At 38.5% G+C, this 21,604-nt stretch overlaps 1 protein-coding gene across 4 annotated transcripts in view; it reads left to right on the top strand.

The window, feature by feature from the left end:
- Nucleotides 1-21,604, top strand: part of LOC132340055 (GON-4-like protein) — a 52,194-nt gene that overhangs the window by 14,836 nt on the left and 15,754 nt on the right. For all 4 annotated transcript variants that reach the window (XR_009489796.1, XM_059870798.1, XM_059870796.1 and 1 more), the window contains exons 14-19: nucleotides 7,279-7,477; nucleotides 8,953-9,039; nucleotides 13,527-13,695; nucleotides 15,965-16,109; nucleotides 16,797-16,947; nucleotides 21,262-21,378. Coding sequence is in view for 3 of the 4 variants with exons in the window: in XM_059870798.1 (XP_059726781.1) it covers nucleotides 7,279-7,477; nucleotides 8,953-9,039; nucleotides 13,527-13,695; nucleotides 15,965-16,109; nucleotides 16,797-16,947; nucleotides 21,262-21,378 (868 nt within the window). In the remaining variant the exon portion in view is untranslated. The remainder of the gene's footprint in view (nucleotides 1-7,278; nucleotides 7,478-8,952; nucleotides 9,040-13,526; nucleotides 13,696-15,964; nucleotides 16,110-16,796; nucleotides 16,948-21,261; nucleotides 21,379-21,604) is intronic.

The raw sequence follows: 21,604 nt of genomic DNA, 5'->3' as shown, positions 1-21,604 counted from the left end.
ACCTCCTGAGCTCCCCAATCTTTGGATGTTTGGGATTAAATCCATGAAAACATTTCCCAGCCCAGCTGGGGCTGCCCCTGGATCCCTGGCAGTGCCCAAGGAGCCACCTGGGCCAGTGGAAGGTGTCCTTGCCCATTTTGGATGAGTTTTTGGGTCCATTTCAACTCAAACCATTCCACGGTTCCATGAGCACGTTGCCCAAAAATCCCCTTGGACCTAAAGTGGTGCAAAGGAGCTGAACCTCCTGAGCTCCCCAATCTTTGGATGTTTGGGATTAAATCCATGAAAACATTTCCAGAGCAGCTCTAGGTGCCCCTGGGGAGTGCCCAAGGCCAGCTTGGACAGGGCTGGCATGGTGGAAGGTGTCCCTGCCATGGCACTGGATGAGTTTTTGGGTCCATTTCAACCCAAACCATTCCATGGTTCTGTGAGCACATTGCCAAAAAATCCCCTTGCACCTAAACTGGGGGGGTGAGGAGCTGGAACTCCTGAGCTCCCCAGTCTGAACCTCCTGAGCTCCCCAATCTGAACCTCCTGAGCTCCCTAATCTTTGGATGTTTGGGGTTAAATCCATGAAAACATTTCCCAGCCCAGGTGGGGCTGCCCCTGGCAGTGCCCAGGGCCAGGCTGGACACTTGGGAGCACCCTGGGGTGGTGGAAGGTGTCCCTGAGATGAGCTGAAATGAAACTTGAGATGAAAATGAGACGAGCTGAACTTTGCAGTTCCTGCACCCAGATCCCTCCCTGGCTGTGGGATCTCTCTGCAGGTGCCAGTCCCAGCTCCAGGCAGGAGCTGCAGGACTGTGGGGTCCTGTGTGGTGTGGGACCCTGGTTCATTGGTACAGGTCTCTGTTTCAGCCCCTGCGTTCAAAGGATCTGTCAGAGCCCTTCAGTTTCTCGGTCTCAAGGTGGTTTTTTGTGCCTTAGCTATGAAATGTTCTCCCTGCCCAGCTGGGGTCCATCCAGCAGGACAGCCAGAGGCACTCTGCTGCCCTCAGGGCAGTGTTATCTTTAAATACTACAAACTACATGTAGATTATTTACAATTACTTCCCAATACCCATCACCCATGTTAGACAGTGAGCTTCCACTCCAAACCAACCCAAAAGTGCCACCATCACCAGGAGATGGAGGCCAAGAAGGAGAAATTCTGGACACACCCAGATCCCTCCATCTTGCCCCCTGAACCCCCACTCTAAAAACCCCAAAATTCTACATTTTCACCCCGTGCTAAATTCAGTCATTCCACTGAATTTGTCATGGCTTGTAATTTTTCATATAAAGGTTGGTGATTGTTTTTTTAAATCCAAGGCCCGGGGGTCTGGGGCTGTGTGCCAAGCTCTCTGAGCCCCCCAGGCAGGGGCTGGAGCCCTCCAGGGCAGCCAGAGGGATTTCCTGGGCTCTGCCACACTCTAAACCAACCCAAAAGTGCCACCATCACCAGGAGATGGAGGCCAGGAAGAAGAAGAAGAAAGGCTGGGGCAAATTCCTCCATTTTGCCCCCTGAACCCTCACTCTAAAAACCCCAAAATCTATTTTTTCACCCCGTGTTAAATTCAGTGATTCCACTGAATTTGTCGTGGCTTGCAGATCTCCACCCAAGAACTTGCTCCAGGGCTCACCGTGGAAGCCCCCGGTGGGCTGGGCTGTGTGCAGGGGTCTCTGAGCCCCTGGCAGGGGTCCCGGCAGCTCGGGGCACCCAGAGGGATGTGCTGGCAGTGCCCAGCTCGGGGCACCCAGGGGATGTGCTGGCAGTGCCCAGCTCAGGGCACCCAGGGTATGTGCCGGCCGTGCCCAGCTCAGGGCACCCAGGGGATGTGCCAGCCGTGCCCAGCTCAGGGCACCCAGGGGGTGTGCCGGCCGTGCCCAGCTCAGGGCTGGCACCCAGGGGATGTGCCGGCCGTGCCCGGCTCAGGACACCCAGGGGATGTGCCAGCCGTGCCCAGCTCAGGGCACACTGGGGGATGTGCCAGCCGTGCCCAGCTCAGGACACCCAGGGGATGTGCCGGCCGTGCCCAGCTCAGGGCACCCAGGGGATGTGCCGGCCGTGCCCAGCTCAGGACACCCAGGGGATGTGCCGGCTGTGCCCAGCTCAGGCTGGCACCAGGGGGATGTGCCAGCCGTGCCCAGCTCAGGGCACCCAGAGGGATGTGCTGGCAGTGCCCAGCTCAGGGCTGGCACCCAGGGTATGTGCCGGCCGTGCCCAGCTCAGGCTGGCACCCAGGGGATGTGCCGGCCGTGCCCAGCTCAGGCTGGCACCCTGGGTATGTGCTGGCCGTGCCCAGCTCAGGGCTGGCACCCAGGGGATGTGCCGGCCGTGCCCAGCTGGGCTGGCACCCTGGGTATGTGCCAGCTGTGCCCAGCTGCGCGCGCTCCGTGTCGGGCGGGGCAGCCCGAGCGCGGCTGTCTCTGTTTGGGAGCGGAGCCACAGCGAGCGCTGGGGGCGCTGCGGCTCCCTGGGCTCCGCCGTGCCCGGGGCGGCCGCTCCAGCCAGCTACAGACCCACAGCGGCCCCGGCTCCACCTGCACTTACAGCGGATTTAGCATTCGAGAACGATTAATGATATTTCTGTCGTCAAATAAGAGTTTATAACAATAGTTCTGTCATTAAATAAGCATTTATAACATTATTTCTATCATTAAATAAGAATTTATAACAATATTTCTATCATTAAATAAGAATTTATAACAATATTTCATTATTTAAGCATTTAGAACATTATTTCTATCATTAAATAAGAATTTATCACAATATTTTGATCATTAAATAAGAATTTATAACAATATTTCTATCATTAAATAAGAATTTTTAATAATATTTTGAGCATTAAATAAGAATTTATAACAATATTTCTATCATTAAATAAGAATTTATAACAATATTTCATTATTTAAGCATTTAGAACATTATTTCTATCATTAAATAAGAATTTATCACAATATTTCTATCATTAAATAAGAATTTATAACAATATTTCTATCATTAAATAAGAATTTATCACAATATTTCTATCATTAAATAAGAATTTATCACAATATTTCTATCATTAAATAAGAATTTATCACAATATTTCTATCATTAAATAAGAATTTATAACAATATTTCATTATTTAAGCATTTAGAACATTATTTCTATCATTAGTTAAACATTTAGAACATTATTTCTATCATTAAATAAGAATTTATCACAATATTTCTATCATTAAATAAGAATTTATAAGAATATTTCTATCATTAAATAAGAATTTATACCAATATTTCTATCATTAAATAAGAATTTATTTCAATATTTTGATCATTAAATAAGAATTTATACCAATATTTCTATCATTAAATAAGAATTTATAATAATATTTTTATCATTAAATAAGAATTTATCACAATATTTCTATCATTAAATAAGAATTTATCACAATATTTCTATCATTAAATAAGAATTTATAACAATATTTCTATCATTATTTAAGCATTTAGAACATTATTTCTATCATTAAATAAGAATTTATAACAATATTTCTATCATTAAATAAGAATTTATAACAATATTTCATTATTTAAGCATTTAGAACAATATTTCTATCATTAGTTAAACATTTAGAACATTATTTCTATCATTAAATAAGAATTTATCACAATATTTCTATCATTAAATAAGAATTTATAACAATATTTCTATCATTAAATAAGAATTTATTTCAATATTTTGATCATTAAATAAGAATTTATATCAATATTTCTATCATTAAATAAGAATTTATCACAATATTTTGATCATTAAACAAGAATTTCTACTGTTCTTATCATTAAATTTTATCATATTTTATAATTGATAATGGTTTTTCTCATGAAGTGATAATTGATAATGATTTTTCTCATGAAGTGATAATTGATAATGATTTTTTCTCATGAATACTGATGAAATTTTAATCATTTTCTTTGGTGGGACACTCCTCCCAGTGGTTTCTTGCCTTGCATTCTCCAAGGGAAAAATTTAATCTCAATTTGCAGCAGTGATTTCCTTGATTTATGGCTATTTTAAAATTTACTTTCTTGATTTATGGGTATTTATTTTATTGATTTATAGATATTTCTTTTATTGATTTATGGGTTATCTTAAAATTAATTTTATTGATTTATGGGTATTTATTTATTTATTTATGGGTATTTTAAAATTTACTTTCTTGATTTATGAGATTTTATTTTATTGATTTATGGGTATTTATTTTCTTGATTTATGGGTTATCTTAAAATTCATTTTATTGATTTATGGGTATTTATTTATGGGTATTTCAAATTTATTTTCTTGATTTCTGGATATTTATTTTAGTGATTTATGGATATTTACTTTATTGATTTATGGATATTTATTTTATTGATTTATGGGTTATCTTAAAATTTCTTTTCTTGATTTATAGATATTTATTTTATTGATTTATGGGTATTTATTTTATTGATTTATGGGTATTTATTGATTTATGGGTATTAATTTATTTATGGGTATGTATTAATTTATTTATTTATGGGTGTTTTAAAATTTATTTTGTTGATTTATGGATATTTATTTTCTTGATTTATGGGTATTAGTTAATTTATTTTATTGATTTATGGGTATTTTAAAATCTATTTTCTTGATTTATGGGTATTTATTTTATTGATTTATGGGTATTTGGTAATTTATTTTCTTGATTTATGGGTATTTAATAATTAATTTATTTCTAGATATTTTAACATTTATTTTCTTGATTTATTGATATTAATTAATTAATTTATTTCTAGATATTTTAAAATTTATTTTCTTGATTTATGGGTATTTATTTATTTTATTTCTTTATGGCTATTTATGAATTTATTGATTTATGGGTACTTAATTATTAATTTCTTGATTTATGGATATTTTAAAATTTCTTTTATTTCTTTATGGATATTTATTAATTTATTGATTTATGGATGTTTCGTTTATTGATTTATAGATATTTGTTAATTTATTTTAATAATTTATTTGATGTATTTGTGGTTATTTATTTATTTTTAATGGATATTTTTTAATTTAATTTATTTCTTTATGGATATTTGTTCCTTTATTTCTTTATGGATATTTGGTAAATAATTTATTTAAGGATGTTTGTTATTTTATTTTATTGAATTATGGAAATTTATTAATTGATTTATGGATATTTATTAATTTCTTTGATTTCTTAATAGCTATTTATTAATTAATTGATTTATGGCTATTTTAAATTTTTTAATGGATTTATTTGTTGTTTTTCTGCTCCTGGATCAGGAACATCCTGGCCTGGCACAGAAGGGAAGCTGCTCCCAGCACAAATCAGATTAATTAATTATTCATAAACAATTAATTATTTTTAAAATAAAGTAAAATTTTTACTTTATTAACAGTCAAGCCCATGTAATAATTAATTAATTAATGTTTTAATAATAAATAAAGTAAATAAAGTAAATAAAGTGACCTCAGGCTGGTACAGCAGAAATCAGATTAATTTATTATTAATAAACAATTAATAATTATTTTTAAAATAAAGTAAAATTTTACTTTATTAACAGGCAAGCCCGTGTAATAATTAATTAATTGGTGTTTTAATAATAAATAAAGTAAATAAAGTGACCTCAGGCTGGTACATATCAGATTATTAATTATTAATAAATAAATAATTAAATATTTTTAAAATAAAATAAAATTTTACTTTATTAACAGTCAAACCTGTGTAATAATTAATTAATTAATTGATGTTTTAATAATACATAAAGTAAATAAAGTGACCTCAGGCTCGTACAGCGGAAATCAGATTAACTGGTGTAGCCAAAATAAATCAAATAAAATAATTAATAATAATGGAATGATGAACTTTAAAATAGTTAAAAATGATGGAATAATTAAAAATAGTTAATAATAATGAATAATGAACTTTAAATAGTTAATAATGATGGGATAATGAACTTTAAATAGTTAATAATGATGGGATAATGAACTAATAACAGTTAATAATGATGGGATAATGAACTTTAAATAAAAACCTGACAAACAACCAATAAATCCGATTTATTTTTTATTTTATTTTTTTTTTTATTTTTTTTTTTTTATTTTTTTTATTTTTATCTTTTTTTATTATTTTTATTTTATTTTGTTCAGGTTTGAAGAGCCCCTGGCCAATGGGGCTGAACAAGCAGCACCAGACAGTGAAGGAGTTTTAGAAGATAAAATTAGAATTTTAAATTTTAATTAAATATTTTATTTTGTAATTTTAAAATTGAATATTTTAATTACTTTTTACTAAAGTTACAGAGGAGTTATTGTTGAGTCAGTGCAGGGGTGGTAAAACCAACCCAGACAGAGACAAAATAAATCAATAAAAACCTGACAACCAATAAATCCGATTTATTTTATTTTATTTTATTTTATTTTATTTATTTTTTTAATTTTTATTTTATTTTTTTTTTATTTTATTTTAGTAAATTTTTTAAATTTTAATTTTATTTTATTTATTTTATTTTAATTTTTTAAAATTTTTATTTAAATTTTTATTTATTTATTATTTTTATTTTTATTTTATTTTTTTAAATTTATTTTACTTTTATTTCAATTTATTTTTTAATTTTTATTTTTGTTTTATTTATTTTTTTTTTAATTTTTTAATTTTTATTTTATTTTTATTTTTATTTATTTTCTTTATTAATTTTTTAAATTTTTATTTATTTTTAAATTTTTATCTTATTTTTTAATTTTTATTTTATTTTATTTTAATTTTTTATTTAATTTATTTATTTTTATTTTATTTATTTATTTATTTATTTTTATTTTATTTTATTTTTTATTTATTATTTTTAATTTTAATTTAATTTTTTATTTTATTTTAGTTTTTTATTTAATTTATTTATTTTTATTTAATTTATTTATTTTTTAATTTTTATTTTATTTTTATTTTATTTTTTATTTATTTTTTAAATTTTAATTTAATTTTTTGTTTTATTTTAATTTTTTATTTAATTTATTTATTTTTATTTTATTTATTTATTTTTTGATTTTTATTTTATTTTTATTTTATTTTTTATTTATTTTTTAATTTTAATTTCATTTTTTATTTTATTTTAATTTTTTATTTAATTTATTTATTTTTATTTTATTTATTTTTTTATTTTTATTTTATTTTTATTTTATTTTTTATTTTTTAAATTTTAATTTAATTTTTTTATTTTTATTTAATTTTTATTTTTATTTATTTATTTATTTATTTATTTTATGTTATATTTATGTTATGCAGGTTCGAGGAGCCCCTGGCCAATCTGCTGAACAAGCAGCACCAGACAGTGAAGGAGCAGCTGGAGCAGCTGAGGATGAAAAAATCTTCCCTGAGAGCCCCCCCGGAGGCTGAAAAAGCCAAAAGTGATCCCGAGAGGAGCCTGCAGAGCCTGGGGCTGGACAGCGCCCAGAGGAGGCGGCTGCAGCAGCAGATGCAGCAGGTGGGCCCGGGCTGCCCCTGAAAATCCCTTTTTGCACCCATTTTTTACTCTTTAAAGAGAATATTCTTCATCTCTTTGAAGCCTTGTTTGTAAAATTCAGATTTTAGGCAGTTCTGGAGATGAAATCTTCATGCTCGAGGAATAATTGTGTGTTTTTGCAGGAAAAAATGAATTATTTCCTGTGTAAAACCTGAGAATTTAATAAAAATCCCTTTTTCCCCCCATTTTTAAAGAGAATATTCTTCATCTAGGTTGAATTCTTATTTTTACTTGTGTAGAAATTCTGAATTTGGGCGGTTCTAGAGATGAAATCTTCTTGTTGAACAAATAATTGTGTGTTTTTAGAGGGAAAAATGAATTATTTCCTGTGTAAAAGCTGAGAATTTCACTAAAAATCCCTTTTTGCACCCATTTTTTACTCTTTAAAAATAATATTCTTCTATCTGTTTGGAGCCTTGTTTGTAAAATTCAGAATTTGGGCGGTTCTGGAGATGAAATCTTCATGCTCGAGGAATAATTGTGTGTTTTTGCAGGAAAAAATGAATTATTTCCTGTGTAAAAGCTGAGAATTTCACTAAAAATCCCTTTTTTCCCCCATTTTTAAAGAGAATATTCTCAATCTAGTTTGAATTCTTATTTTTCTATTGCTGTTAGGATTTTTTTGCAGTCAGAGAAGATATTTCCAGTCCCCTGGGTGGTGATAAATTGAATAAAATTCCATTTTTTGTAAAAAAACGCCAATTTTTGTGATCAAACCCCAATTTTGGTGATAAACCCCCCAATTTTGGTGCTCAAACCCCAATTTTGGTGATTAAAACCCCAATTTTGGTGCTCAAACCCCAATTTTATGATAAAATCCCCATTTTTTCTGATAAAAACCCCAATTTTGGTGCTAAAACCCCAATTTTGGTGCTCAACCCCCAATTTTGGTGCTCAACCCCCAATTTTGGTGATCAAACTCCAATTTTGGTGATCAAACTCCAATTTTGGTGATCAAACCCCAATTTTGGTGATAAAATCCCCAATTTTGGTGATAAAAACCCCAATTTTGGTGATATGACTCCAAGTTTGGTGCTCAACCCCCCAAGTTTGGTGCTCAAACCCCAATTTTGGTGCTAAACCCCAATTTTGGTGCTTAAACCCCAATTTTTCTGATAAAAACCCCAGTTTTGGTGATCAAACCCCAATTTTGTTGATCAAACCCCATTTTTTGTGATAAAATCCCCATTTTTTGTGATAAAACCCCCATTTTTCGTGATAAAACCCCCATTTTTTGTGATAAAACCCCCATTTTTCGTGATAAAATCCCCATTTTTTGTGATAAAATCCCCATTTTTTGTGCTAAAATCCCCATTTTTTGTGCTAAAATCCCCATTTTTTGTGCTAAAATCCCCATTTTTTGTGATAAACCCCCCAAGTTTGGTGCTCCACCCCCAATTTTGGTTCTCAAACCCTGTTTGGTGATCTCCCTGCAGCACGTGCAGCTCCTGACCCAGGTCCATCTCCTGGCCAGCTCCAACCCCGCGCTCAGCTCCGAGGCCAGCAGCACCCAGCTCTTCCTGGTAAGGGGTGCCCGAACCTGCCAGAGAGAGCTGCTCCTCTGACACTCCCTGCCCTGCCCTGCCTCTGCTGGGGAGCTAAATCTGCTGTAAATTTATTTATTTATTTGTTAGAAACACTCCCTGCCCTGCCCTGCCTCTGCTGGGGAGATAAATCTGCTGTAAATCTATTTATTTATTTGTTAGAAACACTCCCTGCCCTGCCCTGCCTCTGCTGGGGAGCTAGGCTGCTGTAAATTTATTTATTTATTTATTAGAAACACTCCCTGCCCTGCCCTGCCTCTGCTGGGGAGATAAATCTGCTGTAAATCTGTTCATTTATTTATTAGAAACACTCCCTGCTCTGTCCTTCCTCTGCTTGGGAGCTAAATCTGCTGTAAATCTATTTATTTATTAGAAACACTCCCTGCCCTGCCCTGCCTCTGCTGGGGAGCTAAATCTGCTATAAATTTATTTATTTATTTATTAGAAACACTCCCTGCCCTGCCCTGCCTCTGCTGGGGACCTAGGCTGCTGTAAATCTGTTCATTTATTTATTAGAAATGTTCACTGCCCTGCCCTGCCTCTGCTGGGGAGCTAAAGCTGCTGTAAATTTATTTATTTATTTATTAGAAACACTCCCTGCCCTGCCCTGCCTCTGCTGGGGACCTAGGCTGCTGTAAATTTATTTATTTATTTATTAGAAACACTCCCTGCCCTGCCCTGCCTCTGCTGGGGAGCTAAATCTGCTATAAATTTATTTATTTATTTATTAGAAATAGTCACTGCTCTATCCTTCCTTTACTTGGGAGCTAGGCTGCTGTAAATCTGTTTATTTATTTATTAGAAACACTCCCTGCTCTATCCTTCCTTTACTTGGGAATTAAATCTGCTATAAATTTATTTATTTATTAGAAACACTCCCTGCTCTATCCTTCCTCTGCTGGGGAGCTAAATCTGCTATCAATTTATTTATTTATTAGAAATAGTCCCTGCTCTGTCCTTCCTCTGCTTGGGAGTTAAATCTGCTATCAATTTATTTATTTATTAGAAATGTTCACTGCTCTGTCCTTCCTCTGCTTGGGAGCTAAAGCTGCTGTAAATCTTTTTATTTATTAGAAATATTCATTGATTTATCATCCTTTTACATATAAATTAAATCATTTATAAACTTTATTTATCATTAGAAATATTCACTGGTTTATCCTTCCTCTACTTGGGAACTAAATCTGCTATAAATTTATTTATTTATTAGAAATAGTTCCTGCTCTATCCTTCCTCTACTTGGGAACTAAATCTGCTATAAATTTATTTATTTATTAGAAATATTCATTGATTTATCATCCTTTTACTGAGAAATTAAATCAATTATAAACTATTTATTCATTAGAAATATTCACTGATTTATCATTCATTTACTGAGAAATTAAATCAATTATAAACTATTCATTAGAAATATTCACTGATTTCTCATTTATTTACTTAGGAATTAAATCAATTATAAACTCTATTTATCAGAAATATTCACTGATTTATCATTCATTTACTTGGGAATTAAATCAGTTATAAAATTATTTATTCATTAGAAATATTCACTGATTTATCATTCATTTACTTGGGAATTAAATCAGTTATAAACTTTATTTATCATTGGAAATATTCATTGATTTATCATTTATTTACTTGGAAATTAAATCAGTTATAAACTATTTATCATTAGAAATATTCACTGATTTATCATTTATTTACTTGGGAATTAAATAAATTATAAACTCTATCATTAGAAATATTCACTGATTTATCATTCATTTACTGAGAAATCAATTATGAACTTCATTTATTCAGTAGAAATATTCACTGATTTATCATTTATTTACTGAGAAATGGATAATGAGTTAATTGGGATAAATATTGGGATGGATGATGAGCTAATTGGGATAAATATTGGGTTTAATGGGTTAAATATTGGAATGGATACTGGTTTTAGTGGGATAAATATTGGGATGGGTAATTTGATTAATGGGATAAATATTGGAATGGATGATGGGTTTAATGGGTTAAATGAAGATTTATAATCTGATTATACATTTCAATTTATAACCTGATCCTTTATATCAGTCTGATCATTTATAACCTGATTATAAATTTTAATTTATCATCTGTTCATTAATATCAATCTGATCATTTATAACTTGATTATTTATATCAGTCTGATCATTTATAACCTGATCATTTCTATCAGTCTGGTCATTTATAACCTGATCCTTTATATCAGTCTGATCATTTATAACCTGATTATAAATTTTAATTTATCATCTGATCATTAATATCAATCTGATCATTTATAACTTGATTATTTATATCAGTCTGATCATTTATAACCTGATCATTTATATCAGTCTGGTCATTTATAACCTGATCATTAATATCAATCTGGTCATTTATAACATGATCATTTCTATCAGTCTGATCATTTATAACCTGATTATTTATATCAGTCTGGTCATTTTTATCAATCTGATCATTTATAATCTGATTATAAATTTTAATTTATAACCTGATCATTAATATCAACCTGATCATTTCTAATCTGATAATTTCTATCAACCTGATCATTTATAACCTGATCATTTATAACCTGATCATTTATATCAATCTGATAATTTTTAATCTGATCTTTATATCAGTCTGATCATTTCCATCAATCTGCTCATTAATAACTGATCGTTAATAGCTGATCATTCCTATCAATCAGATCATTAATAACTGCTCATTCCTATCAATCTGCTCATTAATAACTGATCATTAATAACTGATCATTCCTATCAATCAGATCATTAATAACTGCTCATTAATAACTGATCATTTATAACTGATCATTCCTATCAATCTGCTCATTAATAACTGATCATTCCTATCAATGTGCCCATTAATAACTGATCATTTCTATCAATCTGATCATTTATAACTGCTCATTAATAACTGCTCATTCCTATCAGTCTGCCCATTAATAACTGATCATTAATAACTGATCATTCCAATCAATCTGCCCATTAATAACTGATCATTCCTCTCAACCTGCCCATTGATAGCTGCCCATTAATAACTGCCCATTGATAACTGCTCATTGATAACTGCTCATTGATAACTGCCCATCAATAAGTCCCCATTGATAAGTGCCCATTGATAACTGCTCATTAATAAGTGCCCATTAGTAACTGCCCATTAATAACTGCCCATTAATAACTGCTCATTAATAACTGCCCATTAATAAGTGATCATTAATAACTGCTCACTCCTCCCGACCTGCCCATTAATAACTGCCCATCAATAAGTGCCCATTGATAAGTGCCCATTAATAACTGCTCATTAATAAGTCCCCATCGATAAGTGCCCATCAATAAGTGCCCATTAATAAGTGCCCATTGATAACTGCCCATTAATAACTGCCCATCAATAAGTGCCCATCGATAAGTGCCCATTGATAAGTGCCCATTGATAACTGCTCATTAATAACTGCCCATTGATAACTGCCCATTAATAAGTGCCCATTAGTAAGTGCCCATTGATAAGTGCCCATTAGTAACTGCCCATTAATAAGTGCCCATTGATAACTGCCCATTAATAAGTGCCCATTGATAAGTGCCCATTGATAAGTGCCCATTGATAAGTGCCCATTGATAAGTGCCCATTAATAAGTGCCCATTAATAAGTGCCCATTAATAAGTGCCCATTGATAAGTGCCCATTAATAAGTGCCCATTAATAAGTGCCCATTGATAACTGCCCATTAATAACTGCTCATTAATAAGTGCCCATTGATAACTGCCCATTAATAACTGCCCATTAATAAGTGCCCATTGATAAGTGCCCATTAATAACTGCTCATTAATAAGTGCCCATTGATAAGTGCCCATTAGTAACTGCCCATTGATAACTGCTCATTAATAACTGCCCATTAATAAGTGATCATTAATAACTGCTCACTCCTCCCTACCTGCCCATTAATAACTGCCCATCAATAAGTGCCCATTGATAAGTGCCCATTAATAACTGCTCATTAATAAGTGCCCATCGATAAGTGCCCATCAATAAGTGCCCATTAATAAGTGCCCATTGATAACTGCCCATTAATAACTGCTCATCAATAAGTGCCCATTAATAAGTGCCCATTGATAAGTGCCCATTAATAAGTGCCCATTAATAAGTGCCCATTGATAACTGCCCATTAATAACTGCCCATTGATAAGTGCCCATTAATAACTGCCCATTGATAAGTGCCCATTGATAACTGCCCATTAATAACTGCTCATCAATAACTGCCCATTAATAAGTGCCCATTGATAAGTGCCCATTGATAAGTGCCCATTGATAAGTGCCCATTGATAAGTGCCCATTGATAAGTGCCCATTAATAAGTGCTCATTAATAAGTGCCCATTGATAAGTGCCCATCAATGACGGATTTTTCCCTGCTGTCTCTGCCCCGTCCCCGCCGTGCCGCTCCCCTGCAGAGCGAGCTGTGCAGCTTTGCCTGCAGCTCCCGGCTGCAGCAGGGCCCGCAGCAGCCCGGGCTGCCCAGCATGTTCCAGCCCTGCAACCTGCCGGGGGCGCTGCAGCTGCTGCAGGACTTCCACGCCCAGGTGCCCGTGGACTGGAGCCCCAGGAAGGCAGCCAAGAGTGGTAAGGGGGGGGGGCTGCTCTCACCCAGACTGGGGCCTGAGAGGGGCTTAGAAATCTTTTATTCCATTCTCAGACTCATGTACAGAGTGAGACAGTCCAGGTGTTGTAACGTGCTTCATCACCAGGAGAAGCTAATGATTTCTTCATTACAATATGCTAAAAGGGTTTATTGGCCTCCACTCCAATTGTTTTCAAATCCATTCCCCACAGGGTGGATTGTGCCCTGTTCTCACCCAGATTGGGGCCCTGAGAGGGGTTTAGAAATCTTTAATTCCATTCTCAGTCTCATGTCACGGGTGAGACAGTCCAGATGTTGTAACTCACACCATCACCAGCAGAAGTTCATGATTTCTTCATTACAATATGCTGAAAGGGTTTATTGGCCTCCACTCCAATTTTTTAGCAATCCATTCCCCACAGGGTGGATTGGGCCCTGTTCTCACCCAGATTTGGGCACTGAGAGGGGTTTAGAAATCTTTTATTCCATTCTCAGACTCATGTACAGAGTGAGACAGTCCAGGTGTTGTAACTTACACCATCACCAGCAGAAGCTAATTATTTCTTCATTACAATATGCTGAAAGTGTTTATTGGCCTCCACTCCAATTGTTTTCAAATCCATTTCCCACAGGGTGGGTGATGCCCTTTTCTCACCCAGACTGGGGCAGTTGAGAGGGGTTTTATTCCATTCTCAGTCTCATGTCAAGGGTGAGACAGTCCAGGTGTTATAATTCATGCCATCACCAGCAGAAGTTAATGATTTCTTCATTACAATATGCTAAAAGGGTTTATTGGCCTCCACACCAATTTTTTACCAATCCATTCCCCACAGGGTGGATTGGGCCCTTTTCTCACCCAGATTTGGGCACTGAGAGGGGTTTTAAAAAACTTTAATTCCATTTTCAGTCTCATGTGAAGGGTGAGACAATAGAGATGTCATAACTCATGCCATCACCATCAGAAGCTAATGATTTCTTAATTACAATATGCTAAAAGTGTTTATTGGCCTCCACTCCAATTGTTTTCAAATCCATTTCCCACAGGTGGGTGATGCCCTTTTCTCACCCAGACTGGGGCAGTTGAGAGGGGTTTTATTCCATTCTCAGTCTCATGTCAAAGGTGAGACAGTCCAGGTGTTATAATTCATGCCATCACCATCAGAAGTTCATGATTTCTTCATTACAATATGCTAAAAGGGTTTTTTGGCCTCCACACCAATTTTTTACCAATCCATTCCCCACAGGGTGGATTGTGCCTTTTCTCACCCAGATTGGGGCCCTGAGAGGGGTTTTAAAAATCTTTTATTCCATTCTCAGTCTCATGTCAAAGGTGAGACAGTCCAGGTGTTGTAACTCACACCATCACCAGCAGAAGTTAATTATTTCTTCATTACAAGATATTAAAGGTGTTTTTTGGCCTCCACACCAATTTTCTACCAATCCATTCCCCACAGGGTGGATTGGGCCCTGTTCTCACCCAGATTTGGGCACTGAGAGGGGTTTTAAAAAACTTTTATTCCATTTTCAGTCTCATGTGAAGGGTGAGACAATAGAGATGTCATAATTCATGCCATCACCATCAGAAGTTAATTACAAGATATTAAAAGTGTTTATTGGCCTCCACTCCAATTGTTTTCAAATCCATTCCCCACAGGGTGGGTGATGCCTTTTTCTCACCCAGATTGGGGCAGTTGAGAGGGGTTTTATTCCATTCTCAGTCTCATGTCAAAGGTGAGACAGTCCAGGTGTTATAATTCATGCCATCACAATCAGAAGTTCATGATTTCTTCATTACAATATGCTAAAAGGGTTTATTGGCCTCCACACCAATTTTCTACAAATCCATTCCCCACAGGGTGGATTGTGCCCTGTTCTCACCCAGATTGGGGCCCTGAGAGGGGTTTAAAAAAACTTTTATTCCATTTTCAGTCTCATGTGAAGGGTGAGACAGTCCAGATGTCATAATTCATGCCATCACCATCAGAAGTTAATTATTTCTTAATTACAATATTCTAAAATTGTTTCTTGGCTCAGAGTGGCCACTTGGTCTTTGCCTTGCTGCAGAGCAAAGGAAAAGGTGGAAGGAGAAATGAATTTCACCTTTTGCTGGTGTGAACCCAAAGGGGAAACCGAGGCAATCTGCAAATCCTGAAAACAAGAAATCCTTTTGGCAGTGAAAGGAGCAAAAGGAGCAGAGTTTCTAAGAAGTGAGCTGTGAAAATCATCCCCCCCACACACAAAACTCTCCTTCCCTGTCCATTCTCTTCACAGCCAATGAATTCTCCTGCCTGCCAAAGCAGGTGGCCTGGATTTTGGCCACCAGGAAAGTGTTCATGTACCCCGAGCTGCTGCCAGTGTGTGCCTTGAGAGCCAGCCCTCCCCAGGACAAGATCCTCTTCACCAAGGCTGAGGACAAGTAGGTGCTGCAGGTTCTGTGCAAAATGGGTCAGAATGGCTTTGAAAAGGAGAATTTCAGTCCATGGGGAGAGCTGAGAGGTTTTTTATTCCCTTCCCTCTTTCCCTGGTCTTTCCCTTTAGGGCTGAAACCTTTTGAAGGGATGGATTTTCCAATTTTTGTTTAAAACAGGTGGGAATTGGTTTGTCAAGGAGAATTTAAATCCCTGGGCAGAGCTGAGAAGTTTTTTATCACCTCCCTTCCCTCTCCCTGTCCAGCTTGTTGGTTTTAGGGATTTTCCAGTTCTGGTACAAAATGGGTGGGAATTGGTTTGTTAGGGAGAATTTCAATCCCTGGGGAGAGCTGAGAAGCTTTTTATCACCTCCTTTCCCTCTGTCCCTGTGCAGCTTGTTGGTTTTAGGGCTGAAACCTTTTGAAGGGATGGATTTTCCAATTTTTGTATAAAACAGGTGGGAATTGGTTTGAAAAGGAGAATTTCAGTCCCTGGGCAGAGCTGAGAAGTTTTTTATCTCCTCCTTTCCCTCTGTCCCTGTGCAGCTTGTTGGTTTTAGGGCTGAAACCTTTTGAAGGGGTGGATTTTCCAATTCTGGCACAAAATGGGTGGGAATTGGTTTGTCAAGGAGAATTTCAATCCCTGGAGGGAGCTGAGAAGTTTTTGATCCCCTCCCTCCCTCTCTCCCTGTGCAGCTTGTTGGCTCTAGGGCTGAAACATTTCGAGGGCACGAATTTCCCCAAGCCTTTGATCAGCAAATACCTGCTGCCCACCAAAACTGCTCACCAGCTGACAGTGAGGATCAAGAACCTCACCATGAACAGAGCCCCTGACAACATCATCAGGGTAAGGGGCACCTCCTGGGCCTGATTCCAGCTCTTATTTCAAATAAAAATCATCCTGGTGCTAGCAGGGAGGATTTATTTCTTTTAGCCTGGGAGATAAAAGGTTAAATCTGGATTGGGAGGTGTTTAGAATCTGGTTTGACTCTTTAGAGTTCAGATAGACCTGGTAAAACTCAGAAATCCTGGTGAAAAATTCATCCAGGTGAGGTTTGGAGTAACAACATTGAGCAACAAAATTGAATACCCTCTTATTTCAAATGAAAAGTCATCCTGGTGCTAGCAGTGAGGATTTAGCCTTTATTTCCCTTAGCCTGGGAAATAAATTAAAGGCTAAATCTGGATTGGGAGGTGTTTAGAATCTGGTTTGACTCTTTAGAGCTCAGACAGACCTGGTAAAACTCAGAAATCCTGGTTGAAAATTCATCCAGGTGAGGTTTGGAGTAGCAGGATTGAAACAAAATTGATTAACAAAATAGAGAAGGCTCTTATTTCAAATAAAAATCATCCTGGTGCTAGCAGGGAGGATTTATTTCCCTTAGCCTGGGAGATAAAAGGTTAAATCTGGATTGGGAGGTGTTTAGAATCTGGTTTGACTCTTTGGAGCTCAGATAGTCCTGGTAAAACTCAGAAATCCTGGTGAAAATTCCTCCAGGTGAGGTTTGGAGTAACAAAATTGAGCAACAAAATAGAGTAGGCTCTTATTTCAAATGAAAAGTCATCCTGGTGCTAGCAGTGAGGATTTAGCCTTTATTTCTCTTAGCCTGGGAAATAAATAAAAGGCTAAATCTGGATTGGGAGGTGTTTGGACATTGATTTGATTCTTTAGAGCTCAGATAGACCTGGTAAAACTCAGAAATCCTGGTGAAAATTCCTCCAAGTGAGGTTTGGAGTAGCAGGATTGAGCAACAAAATTGATTAACAAAATAGAGAAGGCTCTTATTTCAAATAAAAATCATCCTGGTGCTAGCAGTGGGGATTTATTTCCCTTAGCCTGGGAGATAAAAGGTTAAATCTGGATTGGGAGGTGTTTGGGTACTGGTTTGACTCTTTGGAGCTCAGATAGTCCTGGTAAAACTCAGAAATCCTGGTGAAAATTCCTCCAGGTGAGGTTTGGAGTAGCAGGATTGAAACCAAAGTGCTGCTTGCAGGCAGCTGGGCAGTGATGCTGTGCTGTGAAGGGCTGGGAGCAAAAGCAGAGAAACCAGATAAAATAAACCAGATAAAATAAACCAGATAAAATAAACCAGATAAAATAAACCAGATAAAATAAACCAGATAAAATAAACCAGATAAAATAAAACAACACCTGCATGAAACAAAACCAGATAAAACAAAACCAGATAAAAAACACTGGATAAACCAACTGGTTTTATGTGATAAAGCATCACCTGCATGAAACAAAACCAGATAAACCAACTGGTTTTATCTGATAAAACAACTCCTGTATGAAACAAAACGAGATAAAAAACACCAGATAAAACAAAATCAGATAGAACAACACCTGCATGAAACAAAAGCAGATAAAATAAAACCAGATAAAAAACACTGGATAAACCAACTGGTTTTATGTGATAAAACATCACCTGCATGAAACAAAACCAGATAAAACCAAATAAAATAAAACAACACCTGCATAAAACAAAACGAGATAAAAAACACCAGATAAAACAAAACCAGATAGAACAACACCTGCATGAAACAAAAGCAGATAAAATAAAACCAGATAAAAAACACTGGATAAACCAACTGGTTTTATCTGATATAACAGCACCTGCATGATGTAATACCAGATAAAACAAAACCAAATAAAAACTCCAGATAAAATAACACCTGTATTAAACAAAACCAGATAAAATAAAACCAGATCAAGCAACACCTGCATGAAACAAAATTAAATAAAATAAATCCAGGTAAAACAACACCTGCATGAAACAACACCAGATAAAACAGCACCTGAATTAAATAAAAGCAGATAAAACAAAAGCAGCTAAAAGACACCAGATAAAACAAGTGGTTTTATCTGATAAAACAACACCTGCATTCATAAAACAAACCCAGCTAAAAAACACCAGATAAAACAATTGGTTTTATCTGATAAAACAACACCTGCATGAGACAAAACCAGGTAAAATCAGATAAAACAACACCAGATAAACAAAACTGGATAAAATAACTGTTTTTATCTGATAAAACAGCACCTGCATGGAAAAAGGCAGGGAAAACAAACCCAGATAAAACAAAACAACACCTGAATGAAACAAACCCAGCTAAAACATCTGTTTTTATCTGATGAAACAACACCTGCATGAAACAAGAGCAGATAAAGCAAAACCAGATAAAACCAGACAGAGCAACACCTGCATCAAACAAAACCAGATAAAATAAAACAACACCTGCATGAAAAAAACCAGGTAAAACCAGACAGGTACAACCAAACAGGTAAAACCAGACCAGTAAAACCAGAGCAGGTAAAACCAGGGCAGGTAAAACCAAACCAGGTAATTCCAAACAGGTAAAACCAGACCAGTAAAACCAAACAGGTAAAACCAGAGCAGGTAAAACCAAAGCAGGTAAAACCAGGGCAGGTAAAACCAAAGCAGGTAAAACCAAAGCAGGTAAAACCAGGGCAGGTAAAACCAGAGCAGGTAAAACCAGACAGGTAAAACCAAACAGGTAAAACCAAAGAGGTAAACCCAAGCAGGTAAAAGCAGAGCAGCTCCAGCCCAGGCAGCCCTGCCCAGCAGGCAGCCTGGCAGCAGCTCCTGTTGTGGATGTTCGGTGTTCCCTGGGCAGAACCTGGCTCAGGAATTGTTTCACTGCCACGAGCCCCTGCAGAGAGCCCAGAGCTCCGTGCCTGCAGGTGGCCTGGGCACTGTCACCTGGGCACTGTCACCTGGGCACTGTCACCTGGGCAGTGTCACTGGGCACTGTCAGTGTCACCTGGGCAGTGTCACCTGGGCACTGTCAGTGTCACCTGGGCACTGTCACCTGGGCACTGTCACCTGGGCACTGTCAGTGTCACCTGGGCACTGTCACCTGGGCACTGTCACCAGGGCAGTGTCAGTGTCCCCAGGGCACTGTCACCTGGGCACTGTCAGTGTCACCTGGGCACTGTCACCTGGGCACTGTCACCTGGGCACTGTCAGTGTCACCTGGGCACTGTCACCTGGGCACTGTCACCAGGGCAGTGTCAGTGTCACCTGGGCACTGTCACTGGGCACTGTCACTGGGCACTGTCACCTGGGCAGTGTCACTGGGCAGTGTCAGTGTCACTGGGCACTGTCACCTGGGCACTGTCAGTGTCACCTGGGCAGTGTCCCCAGGGCAGTGTCCCCCGGGCAGTGTCACTGTCCCCAGGGCAGTGTCCCCAGGGCAGTGTCACTGTCCCCAGGGCAGTGTCCCCAGGGCAGTGTCAGTGTCCCCAGGGCAGTGTCGCTGTCCCCAGGGCAGTGTCCCCAGGGCAGTGTCCCCAGGGCAGTGTCACTGTCCCCAGGGCAGTGTCCCCCGGGCAGTGTCAGTGTCCCCCGGGCAGTGTCCCTGTCCCCAGGGCAGTGTCACTGTCCCCAGGGCAGTGTCCCCAGGGCAGTGTCACTCGGGCAGTGTCAGTGTCCCCCGGGCAGTGTCCCTGTCCCCAGGGCAGTGTCCCCAGGGCAGTGTCAGTTTCCCCAGGGCAGTGTCCCCCGGGCACTGTCCCCAGGGCAGTGTCACTGTCCCCCGGGCAGTGTCACTGTCCCCAGGGCAGTGTCAGTGTCCCCAGGGCAGTGTCCCCCGGGCAGTGTCACTGTCCCCAGGGCACTGTCAGTGTCCCCAGGGCACTGTCCCGAGGGCAGTGTCCCCAGGGCAGTGTCACTGTCCCCAGGGCAGTGTCCCCAGGGCAGTGTCAGTGTCCCCCGGGCAGTGTCCCTGTCCCCAGGGCAGTGTCCCCAGGGCAGTGTCCCCCGGGCAGTGTCCCTGTCCCCAGGGCAGTGTCAGTGTCCCCAGGGCAGTGTCCCCAGGGCAGTGTCACTGTCCCCAGGGCAGTGTCCCCCGGGCAGTGTCAGTGTCCCCAGGGCAGTGTCCCCAGGGCAGTGTCCCCAGGGCAGTGTCCCTGTCCCCAGGGCAGTGTCCCTGTCCCCAGGGCAGTGTCAGTGTCCCCAGGGCAGTGTCCCCAGGGCAGTGTCAGTGTCCCCAGGGCAGTGTCAGTGTCCCCAGGGCAGTGTCCCCAGGGCAGTGTCAGTGTCCCCAGGGCAGTGTCAGTGTCCCCAGGCAGTGTCCCCAGGGCAGTGTCCCTGTCCCCAGGGCAGTGTCACCTGCCTGGCCCCGTGTGTCCCCACAGCACTACAAGAGGACCAAGCAGCTGCCGGCGCTGCTGAAGGTCTGTGAGGAGGTGCAGCCCCACGAGTGGAGAGCTCCTGTGCACAGGGAGGAGCACCGCCTGCCCTTCTGGCTGAAGGTGCTGCTGGGCCCGGGGGGCTTTGGGGGGCTTTGGGGGGGTTTGGGGGGGGTTTGGGGGGGCTTTGGAGGGGTTTGCCCTGTGGATTTTCCCCTGGTGGATTTTCCCCTTGTAGGTTTTCCCTGGGGGCTTCCCCCTTGTGAATTTTCCCCTTGCAGATTTTTTTCCTTGTGGGTTTTTTTTCCTTGTGGATTTTTCCCCTTGTGGATTTTCCTTCTGGATTTTC

This window comes from Haemorhous mexicanus, chromosome 31 (genome assembly GCF_027477595.1).
Source record: "Haemorhous mexicanus isolate bHaeMex1 chromosome 31, bHaeMex1.pri, whole genome shotgun sequence".
Lineage (NCBI taxonomy): Eukaryota > Metazoa > Chordata > Aves > Passeriformes > Fringillidae > Haemorhous > Haemorhous mexicanus.
The sequence above is the reverse complement of the archived record's forward strand: the minus strand, read 5'-3'. Positions and strand labels throughout refer to the sequence as shown.